Source organism: Bubalus kerabau, chromosome 4, assembly GCF_029407905.1.
Source record: "Bubalus kerabau isolate K-KA32 ecotype Philippines breed swamp buffalo chromosome 4, PCC_UOA_SB_1v2, whole genome shotgun sequence".
In the NCBI taxonomy this organism is placed as follows: Eukaryota; Metazoa; Chordata; class Mammalia; order Artiodactyla; family Bovidae; genus Bubalus; species Bubalus kerabau.
In genome coordinates this window covers 173257789-173272156 of record NC_073627.1, presented here as the reverse complement: position 1 = coordinate 173272156, position 14368 = coordinate 173257789, and the positions used below count along the sequence as shown (strand labels likewise).

The window sequence follows — 14368 nt, the reverse complement described above, 5'->3', positions numbered from 1 at the left end:
ATGCTTAGTATCCAGGCTTCCTGCCCCTGGGCTAGCACTCTGTATTCCTCCTCAGCACCCAGCACTGCCTCTCCCACCCCTCCCTGCCTTGGGATCCTCAAGAACATCCCTGATACTTCAGTCATCATGAGAAGCCCAGAACCCCTGCATCCTTGGACCCTCCGCCCATTTGTCCCAGCATTTCCCATCTTCTCCCCTGCTTTCTCCAAAGCAGTGGTCACTTATCTACCGCCTTCTCTTTCCCCACGCCAGAAGACGAGCTCCCAAAGGGGAAGGACAGCTTTCTGCCCTGTTGATGGCACTTCCTGGAATGGACATGTGACACGGTACTTGCCGAGTGAATGAAGAGAGCAACAGCAGTGCTAACGCCCATGATACTCCCTCGCAATGACTGTCCCTACGTAATGAACATTAGCTGCCTGGTTTCATTTCACCTACGTGCTCGCACTATCATGACCAAGACTATTTTATCTATTTTTTCAGATAAGCACAGTTCAGGCACACAAAAGTTCAACGATCTGCTCTGGCAATATAGCAGGAAGCTGGGATTTGACCCAGGTCTGCCTGGCGTTGAGACCTAGACTCCACCGTGACGCAACAGTGAAGTCTGAGCTCAGCAAACGCGAAGGCTTTGCTTACCGGAGGTCCAGGCTCTCCCGGGTTTCCCACCACACCTGGGATTCCAGGATGGCCCTACCAAGAAAGAGATGAACAAGGAGGAATCAGTTCTGGAAGCTTCCTCTTCCACCTGCAGTCCTGCCTTGGCCAGCTCAGACCCAGCCCAGGGCTATGCGGGCAGCAGCCAGGCCCCGGGAGGAAGGAGCTGGTCATTGTGAAGGCCTGGGGTTCCCAGAGGCAGGCAGACGACAGCAGAGCAGTCACCACGGCTGGGGCAGGAGAGGGCAAGGGGACGCAGGCTGCTCCTTACCATCGACCCCTTGGGTCCGGGCGCGCCTGGGGGTCCCATCATGCCCCGGTCACCCTGTGATGGAGACAGCAATTCAGGGAGGTCACGGCAGTGGGCGGCTCTGTGGGGACAGGTGCAGAGCGCCCTCCGGGGACTAGAGAGGGACTAAGCCTTGTCCAAGATCTGTGGCCACATCACCCAGAGTCATCAGAAGCGAAGACGCCCAGCAAAGTGTGGCCATGGGCACTTAATGTCGTTCAAATCCCAGCTCTGTCACTTCCCATCTGGGTGACCTTGAGCAAGTCACCTCCCCCACTGGAGCCTTGGTTATCTGGTCTGTAAAACACACCTGCTGGCATTCATAAGGCAACTTAAAGCACTGGGATGCTTTTTTAAAAGGTAAATCTCTGCCTCCCTCTGTTACCTGCCCCCGTGCAGTGTCAGTTTACAGCCGTGAGCAGCCCGGACCACAGGGATAACTCTCACAGACATCTGGCTGCACTTGGGGGTACTGGCCAGAGGGCAGGGTAGAAGCCCCAGGAAGTGCTGCGACAAGTGACAATGGTTCTTTGAGGGTCTGGAAGGCCAGGAAAAGGAGGAAAGGCCAGGGAGAGAGGTCTGAAATCCCCAGGGCTACTGGCCCCTTCACCTTTTTAACATTTCAAAACACAAACTCTATTGCTTAGATATTCCCTCCAACGTGACTTACCTTTTCTCCCATGATTCCTGGCTCTCCGACCAGACCAATGAATCCCAGAAGTCCCTGGAAGAAACATGTACAAAAGCAAGAGAAAGAAGGAAGCAACGTGAATTCAGGGATGCGCTGAGTTTCAAAGACAACTGGCCCAAATCTCTCTTGCACTGGGGCCGTCTCCCCATGTCTCCCGCCCCACGCCCGGTGATCCAGCTGGCGTGGGGCTGCCACCAAGGAGAGAGCTGTCTCTCTGGGCACCGTCCTGACTTCCTTCACTCCACCAGATGGTTCTGATTTCGGAGCCAAGCAGTGGGGCCGCTGCCAGCATCCCTGGGAGCACCACACATTCTTTCCTCGCCAGAAGCTGGGAGGCAGCCACGTTTGGGGAGGGGATGGGATGGGGGAGTCGGCGGGGAAGCAGGGGCAAGGTCCTTAAGTGGTGCTGGGAAGAGCGGTGCTCGAGAAATCTGTCCCCATCTTTCGGGGTTCTGGGGTTGTTTCAAAGAGAGAAACAAACCTGCTGGCTGGAATAGAAACACCCTAACAGCCTCTGCCAAAAGACCTGATTGAAATCTGGGAAGTGGAAGCCCTTTTACTGTCTTGTGAAAGGCTTCCTCTCATTTCTGAAAGGGCACACACACACTGTAGTTCCTGTTGCTCTTTTTAACTTCACTGGGTGATAACTGGCCCCTGTGTTCCAAGGCTCTTCTAGGAGGCTGTAGGCTTCGCTCGCTGCCCTGAGCAGGCAACTCACTCACACTCAGCAAGGATGAAGGGCTTAGTTAGAGGAGGGAGTCAGACAATTGTCAGTCCAGACCCTACTCTCTTCAGGAAAATTCCAGCAGATGGAGGTCTAGTGTGCTACAAGGGTTGCAAAAGTGGTTTTCGAAGATCCCAGGTTTGCAGCCAAGAGTTTCTGGGAGAATTAGGGAAGACCGAGGGATGAGTGAATTGGTCCCATAAAATTTGCTCCCTGTCCCCAAACCATATCCAGAAAAAAATGAGACCTTAAACCCTGATCAGAAGCAGATCGGAAGTTGTTCACTAGGGCAGTGAAGCTGGCCAGGCAACTAGAGGGAAGAAAAGGCACCGGATTCCCAAGGGTCAGCTCTGCGAGGCTCAGAGACAGTCTTAAAGTGTCAGCTCAGACCAGGACTGCGTGTGTCCTGCAACTGCAGCCTAGAATGCAACGCTGGTCTGTGTGGCCCCGAAGCCCATGCACCTGTCACTCCAATGCACGTGGCCATGGGCAGGGCACAGGTCTCCCTGGTACTTTAACCCCATCACCATACGGCAGGGGGCCTGTTTCCCTGGGTTCAGAGGCCCTTCAGGGTTGAAGTATGAGATGAGAGGGATGAGGTTCAAGGTATGAGATCACAGCTAATAAGTCAGAGAAAATGACCAAGTATTTGTCTTTTGCAACAACCTACTTTAAAAATTACTTAGCTCATGTTCAAGGTGATAGGGGGTCCCCTAGTGACTCAGACAGTAAAGAATCTGCCTGCAATGCAGGAAACATGGGTTCGATCCCTGGGTCAAGATGATCCCCTGGAGAAGGGAATGGCAACCCATTCCAGTATTCTTGCCTGGAGAATTACATGGACAGAGGAGACTGGTGGGCTACAGTCCATGGGGCCGCAAAGAGTTGGACACCTACTTTCAAGGTGATAGCAATCTTAATAACAAAAGCTGTCATTTACGACAGGCCGAGCCCTGTAACTGACACTTTATCTACATCATCACCATTCAGCCTTTAGGCTTGTGGACCCTGGGGAAACTGCAGAGCTTCTAAACCTCATGTGCAGAGTGAGAGAACTTACAAGAAATGGTTTACCCTTCCTCCCGGGGTTGTTCTGAGTATTGGTGATAATGCATGGCACATGTAGGCACTCTATAAATGGTACTTCCCTCCCATCCTATTCTAATTTATTTTAAAAGGCCACAGGGTTAAGACAGAGGCCTGAGCTCCCCACAAGGGAGCAGTCAGACCTTTAGAGGACACTGAGTAAAGGGAATAAAAACTGCTCTGTTAAAAAGCCCCTGCCTGACTGGCCCAGAGAAACAGAAATTTCATAGCTACTTTAAATTTATGAGTTGTTGGGTCCTGAAAGGCAGGCAGGTCATAAACTTCAAATAAGAAGCACCCCCTGCCACCAAATCCTAATGAATAAGGGCCATACAGCAAGTGCCCCATTCTCTGTCCCCACCCCAGGACAGGCCCCCCTCCCCACTGGGAGCACTGTTCCAGAACATACTGGCACCCTGTCCCACTGATGGAGCTGAGGCTGGTCCAGGGAAGCCTGCCCCCGAGGCCCAGGGCCTCCACCTGGCGGGTCTGGTGGAGCAGCAGCCCCGACAGCTGTGGGCACAGCTGGCTCCTCTTGGCTGGCATGGGGCAGGGGCCGGTATTGTCACCTACAGCAGACACTGCATGGGTGGGATCCGAGTCCCCTGGGTTGGGGAGCAAGCTGGCCTGTCCTCACACAGCCTACAGATAAAGGCCTGTTGTTGACTATGGGAGTTTTTCTCCCTCCCTCCCTGCTCTCCCTACTTCTGCTGGGTGCTGGGGGATGCAACCAGGAACCAGACAGTCATGGATGCTCTGCTGGACTAGACATCTTAGGCTTAGGTGTTGAGATGCCTGGCTACACCCTGGACAGAGCTTCTTAAAGGTAAGACCCATGATTTGTAAATATCTTTGTGCGCCCAGCACCTAGGACAGGGCCCAGCAGGCTGGCTGCACTCTGTTAAAAAACCCCGCAAGGACTCAGGAGGTCAAGGGTTTTTAGTGTCTTCGGGGCAGGTCATGGGAACCCAGCAGGCCTGAGTGTCAACCTGGGCTCTGAGAGTGATGGCACTCCCTGGGAGATCACGGTCTAAGTACTTAACTTCTCAGAGCCTTGGTTTCCTCATTTGCAAAATGGGGATAGTAGTATATACTGCCATAGGATTGCCAGGGAACTGCTGGGATGGTATGGAAAGTGGCACACAGCCTGGTTCCTAACAGGTGCCTGATAAATGTAGCAGATACTGTGACTATAAGGAGGTCCTTCTACTCTTCCCAGGGATCCTCGACTCTGCCATGAATGGGAAAGGCCTGCTCCTTCCCACACGGGGAAGGGGCTGAGGGAACAGCAGGCTCTGCTCCAGCCCTGCCTCACAACTCAGAAAGGTCTCTGTCTTCCCTGCTCAGCTGACTGGGCAGCTAGCTGAGGTCTCTACTGAACGAGTGTGCCTGCGGTCGCCCCAGGCCAGGATCCCACACCTCCTGCCCATTCCTTTGCTTACTTGGTCATCTAAGTTAAACCTCTGTGTGTGTGTGTGTGTTCTTGCTTAGTCACTCAGTCACGTCCGACTCTTTGTGACCCTTTGGACTGTAGCCCTCCAGGCTCCTCTGTCCATGGGATTCTCTAAGAATACTGGAGTGGGTTGCCATTTCCTCTTCCAGGGGATCTTTACTACCTAGAGACTGAACCCTCTCCTCCTGTATTGCAGGTGGATTCTTTATCCACTGAGCCATTCCTCTCTCTAAATTCCACACTTGTTAGTGTGATCGAGGAGGATCCAGGGGTTCTCGATCCGGGGTCCCTGTAAGGCTCCATGGATGCATTTCAGGGGTCCGTGAACTTGAGGGAAAAAGTACAGCTGTCCTTTTCGCCAGCCTCTAGTTGAAGCTGAGCACTCCCCTCAACCATGAGCTTAAGGCACGCAGGCAACATATCTACAGCACCGGTAACAGTCACAGATCTTTATAAGTCATGTTACAGTCACTGCTGCAGACAGCTCCAGATGTATCAGTGAGGCCGGTCACCACTTCAAAATTGAGGTCATTATCTGACCTGCCATTAGATCTCGTTATTCAAGGCAAGAATAAAGAAGCAAATCTTCGAGGAGATCACAATTTAACATAATCTCACATTTGTATTTCAATATAATTCATTTCCTTCGTAGTCTTTTGTTTTGTATTTTGTGCATTTAAAGAAGTTCTCTATTCTGAGATGGCTAGATAGCCTCACCGACTCAATGGACATGAATTTGATCAAACCCCGGTAGACAAGGAAGGACCGGGGAGCCTGGCATGCTGCAGTCCACACAGTCCCAAAGAGTTGAACACAACTTAGTGACTGAACAACAAATTCTGAGAAGGGGTCTATGATCTTCTCCAGCCTGCCAAAAGGGTCTAAGGAACAAAATAAAAGGTTAGGACTCCAGGATAGAGGGATTTCAAAGGAAGCTTTGTGCTCTACCATCCTAGGATTCCAAGTATCTATTTCCCAAGGGCCGTACCGTGAGCATAACTATGAAATTAAATTTGCTGAACGTATTGCCTTTTTTTTCCAATCAGGAAATACATCCAGGCCGCGGCAGCCCTTCCAAACTCCCGGGCTTCCCACAGAATGCGCTCGAATGACACTGGAAAGGTTTCAAAAATCCAGTCCTCCCCTTGCTTTAATTCCTTTCTTCCCCCCAACAGATGTTGCAGGCCTGGTGAGGAAGCTCCTCGTGTGCGTGACTCTCACGGCATTGATGGCGTTTCTCGGGAGAGACAAATTCTTCTGGGTCCCCAGCATCATTCCCCTTCCAGCCCGAGGCAGCCCCTTGCTGGGTTCAGAGGATAGGGTCCTTCTTTAAAGGAGTGGACGAGACTGCTACCTTCCGACCTGACCTACGAGCCCAGAGCTTACGCTTTCAGGAGGCGCTGGGCTGCAGAGGAGGGACTAAGGCCGGTCATCCACTCCTCAGCCTCCAGTGCCAAGGGCCCTGGACCTCAACACTGAAGGTTATGTTTCTCCAACTTCCTTTTCAGTGATCACGTGCAACCTCCTCTCCACTTCAGACCCTGGCCTGACTTCCAGCATAGCCAGAGCCACTGATGTGAATTTTGTTTTCTTTATAATTTAGGGATGCCTGGACCGAGAGCCCCTGGCACGCGACTCTGCTTCTCTGCTCTTCCGGCCCTCCCGTTATATTGAGCACGGGTGGTGACTGAGAAAGGGTTCTTCCACTTTGCACGTTCTGGGAACAGAGTCACGTAACGTCTTTTGGGCGAATGCCCCCAGAACATCTGCAGAGTCAGGCTGTGGAACCGTGGGGACTGAGATTCGTGCTTTCTCATGCAGTGACCTCACCTCCCTGACAGCCAGAGTTTGTCCATGTCAGTGAAGTGGGGAGATGAGCCGTTTAGGGTTAGATAACCCTAACCCGACCACTCCAGCTGAGGTTGGGGATGAATGAGCTCCATGTACGCGCTTCCCACAGCTAACGCCTCAGTAAAGGGAGCCAGTAGGGTCCGAGACGGCGGTGACTCACCTGCTCGCCCACAGGCCCCGGCCGTCCAGCATCGCCCGGCTCGCCCTGCAGAGAAACAGAGGAGGGTCACTTGGGAATGGGTGGCTGGAGTCCAGGCCTCCCAGGAGACACCCGGGTCGACTGGCCTTAGGTCCCTCTGTGGGGAGGAACCAAGAAACTCAACTGCAGTCTGGCCTTGGAAACTCCAAACAAATGGTAGGGACAAGGGACACTGGGACAAAACCTCCTCTGGCCCCAGGGATGATCCTCGTCATCATTCCCTTGGAGTGGCCCTGGGCAGGTTACCTGGCATGGGGTCTGTATCTCATCTGGGACCCCCATCAACCCACGGCATTCAGCAGAAGACGGAAACTGAAGCTCACAGAGGTGAAGTGACCTGCCAAGGTCACACAGTGAGCTGGAAGTAGGGTGAGCACTGGAACTTGGGTCTGACTGATGGAGATGCCCTGCTCCACCAGGATGAGCGGGGAGCTGGGGAATCAGGGCGCTGGATTCCCAGAGCTCTGCCATCAGCTCACAAGTGACACGGAGCGGTCTCGTCTCTGCTCTGGGCTCGGCATCCCCACTCATAAATAAGTAAAACCAAACTCATTTGCCTCCAAGCTCTCACATGCGCTGTGTCCTATGTCACCTCCAACATGTCTGACTGTGACCCCTTGGACTGTAGCCCACCAGGCTTCTCTGTCCATGGGATTCTCCAGGCAAGAATAATGAAGTGGGTTGCCATTTCCTCCTCCAGGGGATATTCCCAAGGATCAGACCCTCGTCTCGCATGACTCCTGGACTGACAGGCGGGTTCTTTCCCACTAGCACCACCTGGGAAGTCCCCGAGCCCTCACACTAGGTGGCCATTCGAGATCTTGTCTGCTGGCTTTACCCCACGCTGGGGTGACTCCCACTCCTTCTGCAGCCACAGCCGCCCTGGCAAGCAGAACCATGGGATAGATCTGCCCAGGGCCCCGTCACCGCTCCCACCACAGAAACCCAGCTGGTGTCTGAGGGAGAAAGGCCCAGGCCTCAGAGGGCAGGACATGGGCTCGGACTGGCCAGGAGTTGGGCTCACGAATGGATGGGGCAATCCCAGCTCAAACCTTAGCCTTCCCTCCAGGTCTGCCCCCAGACCTCAGGCTTGAGACCCCAAGACACAGACTCGGGGGCCATTTGTCCTGAGAGGAGGGCACTTGGACGGCCTGGCCCCCACAGTTCCACCCTAACCCTCTGTGTGTTTGCCCAGCTGTCAACTCGGCCCAGTGATCCCTGCCCGGGATGGCCAGGGAAATCCAGCCTTCAAAGGGAGTCCCTGGAAAGGCATTAAGCTGCCCATGTGTTGAGGAACACAATCTCCTACTGGGGCCAGTTCTTTTTCATTTTGATAACTTCAAAAAAAACTGTTAATAAGTGAAATGCATATTTATGGGAGATGATGGGGAAAATACAGAAGCCCAGAGAGGGAAATGGAAATCTCCGATAATCCCACTACCCTGTCCACACTCCAGGCTTTGCTCTGAGCCTTCAGTGACGCAGTTCAGCCAGCCCCATCCACAGGCTCCTGCTGCACCGTTCCACTGCGTGACCTGCTTCCCACGTGCCCACCATCACCCCTGCCACACACGGACACCTTCCCGTCTGGTCAATCCTCCCAGCACACCATCTTTGGTGGCTGCGCTGTGCCCCATGACTTGAACACTGGTCCCCTGGGGTGGACACTGAGATTCTGTCCTCGTTTTCCTGTTACTCATATACACTTTGTGATAAATGGAGACCATCTCCTCCGCTTTTCACAACAGGTCAGGGATTCAGGGGTCATCCTAGGGCCTCATCGGTTGGCTCCCCCTCTCTCTTCTCCTCCCCTGGTGTTCCCTCCTCCCCCTTCCTGCCACGTCACTTCCAGGTCCCCTCACCTTCAAGCCATCCGGGCCAGGTCTTCCAGGAAACCCCTTCCTGCCGGGTTGACCCTGCAACAGGGAGAAGTGAGTGAGAGAAGCCAGGAGGGGCAGGGGCACAGAGCCCCAAAGTCACCAGGCTGGCAGCTGTCCTTGGGGAGTCAGGGAGAGTGGTCAGCTGTGTGACCTTGGGAAGCCTCCCCTCCCAGGCTGGTTTGTTTGTTAATGGGAATGATGAAAACTGCTTTCAAGGAGTGAGGAAAAGGAAGGGACTGGAACAGAAGATAAAGGACACAGGGGCATGGAGAGTTAATGCCAGTGGTTCTCAAACTGTTGCCCCGGGGCCCTCTGGGGGACCCTGAGACCCTTTCACAGGAAATTCACAAGGTCAAAACTATTTTCATAAGAATATTAAGATGTCATTTGCCCGTGTCACTCATTTTCATGAACGCAAGTGGAGTTTTCCAGAGACTACACGGCACGTGGTTTTATCCACAGATGGAGCTCAGAGGCAGACTGGAGAATCCAGCTGACTCCTATTAAGCCAGACATTAAAGAGATCTGCAAAAAATGGTAAAACAATGCCACTCTTTTCATTAGATGATTTTTGCTTTGGAAAATATAGCTTTGGGGGGGGGGTGTAAAACTATTATTTTTCTTAACATGAAAAGAGTTGGTCGTTAATCTTGAATGAATTGTTAAAAGCATTTAAAATTTCTTGGTTTTAAGTACTCATATCGATAGATGTAACCCATGTAAAGAAAAGCATTCAAGATCCTCAGTCATTTCCAAGGATGTCAAAAGGTCCCAAGACCAAAAATATCTACAAACTGCCAATTTATGCAATTGAGACTGAAGGTGGCCGGGCATACACCTTCCTTCTGGAAGGCCACTTGAAGCAGTAGAGAGAAGTCAGATTCAGATTCCAGGGAGGGTATCCTGGCTTCCTGGCTGTGAGATTCTGGGCTAAGTTTTTTACCATTTTTTTTTTATGGCTGTGACGGGTCTTAGTTGTGGTGTGCGGGCTTCGGTGCCCCTTGGCATCTTGGATTTCAGTTCCCTGACCAGGGATGGAACCCGTATCCCCTCCATAAGAAGGCGGATTCTTAACCACCGGATCACCAGGGAAGTTGCCTGGGCTATGCTCTTTGAGCCTGAGGGCCTTGAATGATACCAAGAAAGGCAGTGCCTCTCTCAAGGGAGAATCGAGTGAATGAAAATGGACTCAGTGCACCTGCACACAGTAGGTGCACAGCAGCTTCTTGCTTCTTGTCTCTCTCCTCTGGGGTCTGTCCTCACGCCCACCTTGGCAGGCCCAAGGCTCTCATAGACGACTTCTCTCCAGAGCACCACCCAGATGATGCCCGCCTGCACACAGCTGGCTCAGCACCAGCAAATCCCACACCCCCAGGCCAGCAACACTCACCTCCAAGCCAGGGACCCCTGGTGGCCCCATGGGCCCCTCATCTCCCTAGGGTCAGGAGACACGAGAGAGGAGAAAAAGGAGAAAGTTAATTCAGTGGGAGTCTTGGAGAACTTGACCTGTCAGGAGGGCAAGGGGTGGGCACAGGAGAGCCCTCCCTGGCCAAGAAATGGGACACCTGGGCCCCCTGCCTGGCCCCACCCAGGGCAGAGGCCTAGAGGCCAGACCACAAGTGGGCTTCTGGGTGAACGGGGCTCCCCCGTCATGTGAATGTGGTCAGTCTGGGCTGGCAGTGGTGCTGGACAGGAAACCCAAACCCGATCACATGCTGTTTGAGCAGAGCCCCAACTGCAGCTCAAAGATACGGGCTCTGTTCCGGGCTCTGCTGTTTCCTCGGTGGCAGACATTAGCTGCACCATGCCTCAGTTTCCCCATCTATAAAATGGTGCGGAGCAGAGTATCATCTTAAACGCTGATGAGTACCACTCTGCTTGACCCTCCAAATTGTATGTCATTATTTTATATTGTTAGGTTAATCATGTTCCCATGAGTTAGAGTTAGTCACTCAGTTGTGTCCAACTCTTGGCAACCCCATGGACTGTAGCTCACCAGGCTCCTCTCTCCATGGCATTTCCCAGCAAGAATACTTGAATGGATTGCCATTTCCTTCTCCAGGGGATCTTCCCAACCCAGGGATCAAACCCAAGTCTCCTGCATTGCAGGCAGATTCTTAACTGTCTGAGAGACCAGGGAAGCCCCATTGTGACTTGCAAATGTAATTATCTTTTTTTTTTTGTCAGGCTATTGATTGTGAAAACTGATAAACATCTTTTACTATTGTGATTATGTTTACAAAAACAAACAAACAAAACAAAAAACCCCACTGATGAGTAACCTGAATTCCTGGAGGACAGCCATGATCTCTTATTCTTTTCTGACACCACAAACCCAACATCACTCAGGATGGGTGTGCCCAGGGTCTAGTGGGTATGTGGTTTGGGAAGGCAGGGAGGAGGGCCTGAGAGAGGGTAACAAATGGAGGAGTGAATGAATAGACGAGTGGACAGATGAATCAATGGAGATGTGAGCAAGTGGTGGGCATATTGAGGGTCTGCTCCAGTGATAATGTTGTAATGTGAGCGTCAACGGGAGCACAGGCTGGTGCCATCTTTCCCTCCCACCCTCCTCCCACTTCCTGCCCATGGAGATGCCTCAGGCCCTCCCGTAGGCTCAGGGAGCTTCCAGACTGGCCCCTCTGGCATGCCAGGCCTAACCAAGAGGCCCCCTCCAGAGCCCACTCCCCCCCACCCCAGCTTCCAGGAAAGCAGCCCCACGTGGCAGCTCACAGGGCCAGTACTGGGACCCCGCCAGACCCAGAACCAGCCCGAGAAGGGATCCATGTCAGCCAGATGCCTGCCTGTGGTCGCGGTGAGTTGGGGCCTCCTGCACCCTCCCCCAGGGCTGCGTCATGGGAGCTCTGGGGCCTGAGCCAAGGTGTGCAGGGGAGGGCCTTGCACATGGGAAAAACCGGGGGCCAGCCCATGGGGTGGCCAACAGCCCTCCAGCTGGTGCTCCAACAGGCCCGAGGAAATCATCAATCCCCTTCACCACGGAAGAATCAGTAAGCAAGTCTTCAGTCTGCCACTTACTAGCTGCATAAGTCATGTCATTCTCCCAGGAGGCCCCAGGCAGCCCCTAGGAGCCCAGAAGTTAAACAGCACAGGGTCCATGCAGGGGGCTTTGGGCTCAGCGGACTCGGGTTCGAATCCTGACGCTGCCTGCCACTAACCACAGGGAGCTGACATAGTCTATCCCCTTGAGAGTCAGGACCTCCCCTAAGCTGACGATGCCCTCCCTCCTACAGCAGCACCCCAATAAACTGTGCTACTGTGAGAAGAGGCAGTGACAGTGGCTCCTAGAGAGGAAACCCCAGGGCAATGGTGTTGCCATGATGGGAGTGAACTGCCAGCCAGGCCAGGGCAGATGAGAACCCTGGAAGGGTCCCAGGGCGGAGCTACAAAGGATGAGCTGGAGGGCAAGCCTGAGGTGGCCCTGGGCCCTGTGTCTCCTGACCAAGGGGCCCTGGAACTCAGCTAAGGTCTGCAGGACCCAGGGAAGAGCAAGCTAGGGGCTGGGGTCGGGGGGGATGGGCAGAAGGCAGGGTCAGACGGTCTCACCTCGGGCCCCAGCTGCCCACGGGGTCCTGGCAGGCCTCGAGCTCCAGGCTTACCCTGGTGAGAGGGAACAGAGAGCGGGCTCAGAGGCAGCACCTCCATCTCCACCACAGGCTGCCAAGACTCCCGCTGGCTTGGAATCAGGCCTGTGGTTTGCATAGAGCGGTCAGCTTCATCAGCTGGAGCTCTCCCGGGCAGGGACTCACCTTCACGCCTTCTGGGCCGTTGTCCCCGGGGGGACCAATGTCTCCAGGGAATCCCTGAAAGGAAGCAGAGAGCTGGAGTCACCCAGGGGGGCTACGTAGGGAAATGTGAAGACCATAGGTCTTGGAGGGGGACCGACCTGGGTCTCCATCTCATCCTGTAGGGGAGATGACCATGGGCAGGTCAGTTATCACGGTTCTAAAACAAAGAATCAGCCCCTACACTTCAGAGAGGTGCTGAGAAAATGAGGCAGGAGAGTGCAGGAAGGTCCTGGCGTAGGAACTAGCACATACAAGGTCATCTAACCCAGACCTTCCCAAGTCTTAGGCTGGGGCAGCCAGGCCTTCACAGCTAGCCATCTTCCGCTCCAAGGAATGCCATCCTTTATTGCAGGGATCCTGTATATTCTGGGTTTGCTGTGACTTTGAAAGGCTAGAAAAGCACTGATCTATAAGGATCAGCAACTATCAGAAGCAGAAATCCCCTCTGTATCCTTGGACTCTGCCCCACACCACCACTGAAAGTTCACTGCTCCCAGACCATTCTGATGGATGACTGCAGTGGAAGCTTCTTTGGGACATGGAGCAGAATCTCTTTTTCTTCCCCAGCAGAAAGGACCAGACTTCTCTGTCCCTTCAACTGTCCCTAGTCAGGGGCCCCGGGGCCCTCAGTCTGGCTGCCTCCCACTGCTTAGCTTCCATTGTTGGTGATCACTAGGATATCCGTGAACCGACCAGCAGAGTCAGTGTAAGAACATCCCCTCCCTTGTTTTAGGTATAATATCTCTGTTAATTCAGCCTAGAACCCCATTTGCTTTCAGGGCAGACCCACTACTCCCTCAGTTGCCTGCCGACCAGAAACCAAAGTCTTTGAATACGAGTCCCTAAAGCCAGGATGCTCCCCGACTTCACCTTAGTAAGTGGCTTTATTTTCTTCCTCTTCTGAGGTTTTGGTAACTCCCGTTAGATTCCAGCTCCACCATCCTCTCACCCTTCTCACTAGGGAAGGCAAGTCTGGTCTTGAATTTGGAGTTAACACGGGAAGCCAAAGACCCACGTCTTTTTCTTCAAATCGAGACGCTCAAAGTCCCATTCTGCCACCTACTCACTGTGTGACCCCAGGCAGGTTTCTAAGCCTGTTGGGGCCCTGGCTTCTGCATCTCCAAAATGCTAACTATAAAAATCACCGAACAAGGCTGTTCTGAGGCTTGAAGAGAAAAAGGTGAGTGCACCGCTGAGTTCGGTATTTGGCATCTGGTAAGCACTCAATAAAAAAATCTATAAGCCAAAGGGTTTTGGGTCCTGGGAAAACAAGGCTGCTTGGGGTGGGCCTGTCTCCAGGGAGAATTTGAAGGAGGCCAGGATGCTGATCAAATTCTGGTGTCACACAGATCGCACCCGCTAATGAAGGAAAGAGCTGATTCACTCAGGGGCTGGGGAGTAAAAGCTGCACCCACGGTCTCGGAAAGGTGACAAAGACCCCGGAAGGTGCCGACAGGCTCGTCGGCTTCTGTCTTCGGCTGAGCAGAACCATCCGGATGCTGAGTCCACCAATCCAAACAGAACCCAAAGATGGGGGAGGCAGACCCCAGAGCTGTCCAGGGACCCAGGAAGGAGCCAAAGGGCAAAATGAAGAACTTCTTTGCTACAAGTAGCAGGGCGACCCTGAGGAGGCCACCCCCACCCTGCTCAGTCACTCAGCTCCCTCCTCTGCAAAGGGTGGGGTGACAGTATCTCCCTCGCTGGCCGTGGTGGCCATTCAGCCAGCTCCCAT

The 14368-nt window shown here is 53.4% G+C and overlaps 1 protein-coding gene across 1 annotated transcript in view; it reads right to left on the bottom strand.

Annotated features, from left to right (window-relative positions):
- COL27A1 (collagen type XXVII alpha 1 chain) overlaps positions 1–14368 on the bottom strand; it is a 150858-nt gene that overhangs the window by 55896 nt on the left and 80594 nt on the right. Inside the window, exons 20-27 of the mRNA XM_055579444.1 lie at positions 12598–12651; positions 12395–12448; positions 10221–10265; positions 8813–8866; positions 6912–6956; positions 1617–1670; positions 929–982; positions 640–693 (exon numbers count right to left, since the gene is read on the bottom strand). Coding sequence (XP_055435419.1) covers positions 640–693; positions 929–982; positions 1617–1670; positions 6912–6956; positions 8813–8866; positions 10221–10265; positions 12395–12448; positions 12598–12651 — 414 coding nt within the window. The remainder of the gene's footprint in view (positions 1–639; positions 694–928; positions 983–1616; positions 1671–6911; positions 6957–8812; positions 8867–10220; positions 10266–12394; positions 12449–12597; positions 12652–14368) is intronic.